We start from the raw sequence: 3,955 nt of genomic DNA on the forward strand, positions 1-3,955 counted from the left end.
TGCTAGAGTCTTAGTTGAGGTCATCCTTTTGAGTTCCTGGGGTTTCCCTAGCACTAGGGTTTCTCCCTAGCCCCAAAACAGGATAGATAACCAGGAGGGCCCAAAGAGGAATGCATAGATTTCCTTGAGAATGGAAAGTAGAAAAGATCTCCTAGGTAAACTGGGGCAGAGTTTGGGGGAATGGCAGGATGGGAACTAGAGGGAGCCTGTTGGGTGGGCTGGGTGCTGAAGGAGTGTTGGAGGCAGGATCGAGGGGGAGAGAAACAGGTTATGCTTTTTTGTCCTTTTTGAGTTACCACTTCCTTCCTTGAATGAATGAAGTTCTCCCATGGTTAGAATGACTTAAACCCATACATTTTTCAAAGATGAGTATCTAACTTAATGCTTTTTGAAACATAACCTAAGACACTGAGAGAGGCAATCCAGATGCAATAAGGCAAATACTGCACATTTTCTCTCATGAGTGGGTGGTTTCTACTTTCAAATCTACTGTTTTGTGTGTTTAACATGAGCACATTTGAAAACCAAGAAACTATAAACAGTACTCATTAAAAGACCTGTTTATAAAAAAGAGATAAAATGAAAATAGAAAGAGGGACTTCTGGGAGCAGATAAACATGGAAGCAAACATAGAGTTCAAGAAAATGGAGAGGCAAAATTAAAGATTGCTAATCAAAATGAATGATGTATGTAAAAGACATATGAAAGCTTGTTGTGTTGAAACACAGTTTTAATATATTTGGTTGAAATTGTAGAGTCCTTGAGATATGAAAGAAAGAGGTCAGGGAGATATTGTGTTTAAATGTGAGGAAGAGGAGAAGGTTAGTGGTTAATTAAGCAAAACTAGCCAGAAATGGGCAAACCTATTAAGACCTACTAGTTTTAAAAGTAATTAAAAGTATAACTTTGAAAATATTATTTGTATACAGATCCCCTTCTGGGTGGATAATATTACTCCTAGAAGGCAGGGATTATTCAGTTTTCACAAGTGTGAGTTCCATCATCATGTGTTTAATGAGGTGTTGGGTTACTTTCCCTTGACTACTCTCAGACAGATCTCTATTCTTCGACTTTTGACAGTGACAATTTTGGCTACTTAGATTTAAGAGACTCAATTTTTACAACTATTCTATTGCAATATCTTCACTTTTTCAAGAACTGAAAAAATATTTTGAAATTACTTGGGTAATTGAGACATAAGTCTTCAGTTTTCTTTGAGATAGGTAAGAGAAAGAAACAGTCTCCAGAAACTGATTTTCAGATTTCCACAATGAAAATGTCAGCTTGTCAAGGGATGTGTTAAGTGGTTCCATAAAAGTCTTTCTAAACTGATAAACCTAAAGGGATTGCATAAAAGGAAAGATGATAGATGATGATGATGATGAAGAAGAAGAAGAAAGATAGGTAGATATATAGATAGATAGATAGACAGACAGACAGACAGACAACTAGATTATAGGCATTCCCTCACGTTATTTTTGGCTTGAATATACCAAAATACTTGCAAAGAAAAATATGCATTGGTAGATTATTTAATTCAAAATGTGTTGAATATCCTGTGAACTCAAAAGTCTTCCAGCCTCAGCAGGAAGGCTTGAAAATGAAGCCCGATGAGGATGAGCTGGCATAAGTCTCAAAGTTGGAAGGTTTGAAAATCATTATCCGGTGTCTGAGGGGAGGCAAACAAACACCTCAGCTCAATGACCAAGGAAGAAAAATCACCCTATAACTACATTTTCTGTTCTGTTTGTGTCTTAGACAGATTAGATTATGTCTGGCCACATTAGTGAGATGGCTTTCTCTGTTGATTTTAAGTGCTAACCTCTTCTAGAAAACCCTTATGGATACACCTAGAGATAAAGAATTGGCAACATTGTGTAGTCCACTTGGCACATAACCTTAACGGTGATGTAAATTAATTTCAGAAAGTCATAACTATTGTGTTTGTAAAAGATACAATGAAAAGTGATGACTAGCATACATGGTACAGATAAAGTGCAAGGAGTTACATAGGATCATGAGATATCCACGGGCTTGGAGAGGTATCCCAAATAGTTAAGAATACTTGCTTTTTTTACATAGGAACATGGTTAGAGACTCAGCAGCAACTAGTGGATTAGGGAATCTGATACTCTCTTCTACCTTTCAAGCATACCAGATATGCACATGATGAACTTTACAGACAGGTAGGAAATAAACTTACTAGCAAAAATAAGTACATTTTAAAAGTTTTTCCTAGAATAACTCTGGTTTAACTGCTAATCGTTTACTAAATGCATTGAACAGAAAAGAAAGTAGAAAGCCAAAGCTAGATTTACCAACTGTGTTCACTTTCTGTTCAGTGACATCAGAGCTAAAATTCAGTCAACAAATAGTTTATCAAAGCCTTAAACTAGTGTCTTTTGAAAAACAATCTAGTGTGTGTGTGTGTGTGTGTGTGTGTGTGTTCATGTGTTAGTAGAGGCACACCTGTGCCATTAGGTCTGTGTGGAGGTCAGAGAATAATCTCTGTTGTTGTCTGTCACCTCCTATCTTGTTTGAGACACATCTCCTACCATTCTTCATAGCCTACATAATGTTAGTTGGCTTATAAGCTTCTGGGATCTTCTGTCCCAGCCTCCAATCTTCCCATAGGAGTACTGAGACTATAGATGTCCATTAACATGTTAAAATTTAGGTGGGAAATGGAAGGACTTTACTCATCAGAAGTATGATAAAAATGAATTTATTTCAGAGATACAAAGAGATATATCTGTGTATTGCATTGATCCTGGTCAAGAAATTCCTTTCTTGAGGTGCCTTAGAGGTACTACATAGCATTTTTCAAGGGCTTTCCTCAGAGCATTCTTTACCTCCTGGTTCCTTAAACTGTAGATCATGGGATTGAGCATGGGTATGACAATTGTGTAAAACACTGAGGCCATTTTGTCTGTGTCAAGGGAATGGCTTGATTTTGGCTGCAGGTACATGAAGATGAGTGTTCCATAGAATATGGTCACAGCCGTGAGATGAGAAGCACATGTTGAGAAGGCTTTGCACCTGCCTTCTGTGGACTGGATTCTCAATATGGCAGCCACAATGTACAAGTAAGAAATAAGGACAGTAGCCAAAGAACTGATCATGTTGAATCCAGCAAAGATGAATATCAGAATCTCCTTGAGGCTGGTGTCAGAGCAGGCAAGAGCCATCAAGGGGACATCATCACAATAAAAATGATTGATTATATTAGGACCACAATAAATCAGTTGGAAAGTAACTACTGTGTGGAGCAAAGCAACCACAAAGCTGTATAAGTAGGGACCCATTACAAGCCGTAGACATACCTTCTGAGACATGACCACCATATACAGAAGAGGGTTACAAATGGCCACATAGCGATCGTAAGCCATGACAGCAAGGAGGAACATCTCTGAAATCAAGAAGTTCAGGAAAAACCCAAGCTGGGTTGCACAAGCATAGAAAGATATAGACCTTCTATTGGTGAGTAGGGTCTCCAGGAATTTGGGGGCTACTGAAGAGGAATAGCAAAGATCCACAAATGCCAGATTACTGAGGAAGAAGTACATGGGGGTGTGAAGTCGAGAATCCAACCTGATTAGTGAAATCATTCCTACATTTCCCACCACAGTCAGACTGTAGACCGCTAGAATGAGCAGAAAGAGAATGATTTCTATCTCTCTATGGACTGCAAACCCTAACAGAATGAATTCTGTCACACCAGTGTAGTTCCTTTTAGGCATTTCTTCAAGCATTAACATCTGAAAAGAAAAAAACAAACAAGGTAAGACTAAAAAGACAAATTGCTGGGGGACAAAGACATTGATATCAAATTCAACTGTTCTGTGTAATGGTTTGTGAGACAATGCTGTTCAATACAGCAGCACAGCAAATATATCAATTGTACACTCTCTCAACAGCTTCCAATTTTCAAAGCAAATATGCAAATTTTAATAAC

General features: G+C 38.0%; 1 protein-coding gene across 1 annotated transcript; it reads right to left on the reverse strand.

Annotated features, from left to right (window-relative positions):
• Nucleotides 1–2,774: 2,774 nt before the first annotated feature.
• On the reverse strand, nt 2,775–3,740 carry LOC142842639 (olfactory receptor 8U3-like). The gene has a single exon (XM_075959328.1). It carries the CDS (start codon nt 3,738–3,740, stop codon nt 2,775–2,777), a length of 966 nt encoding a protein of 321 aa, XP_075815443.1.
• Nucleotides 3,741–3,955: the final 215 nt, after the last annotated feature.

Source organism: Microtus pennsylvanicus, chromosome 1, assembly GCF_037038515.1.
Source record: "Microtus pennsylvanicus isolate mMicPen1 chromosome 1, mMicPen1.hap1, whole genome shotgun sequence".
Lineage (NCBI taxonomy): Eukaryota > Metazoa > Chordata > Mammalia > Rodentia > Cricetidae > Microtus > Microtus pennsylvanicus.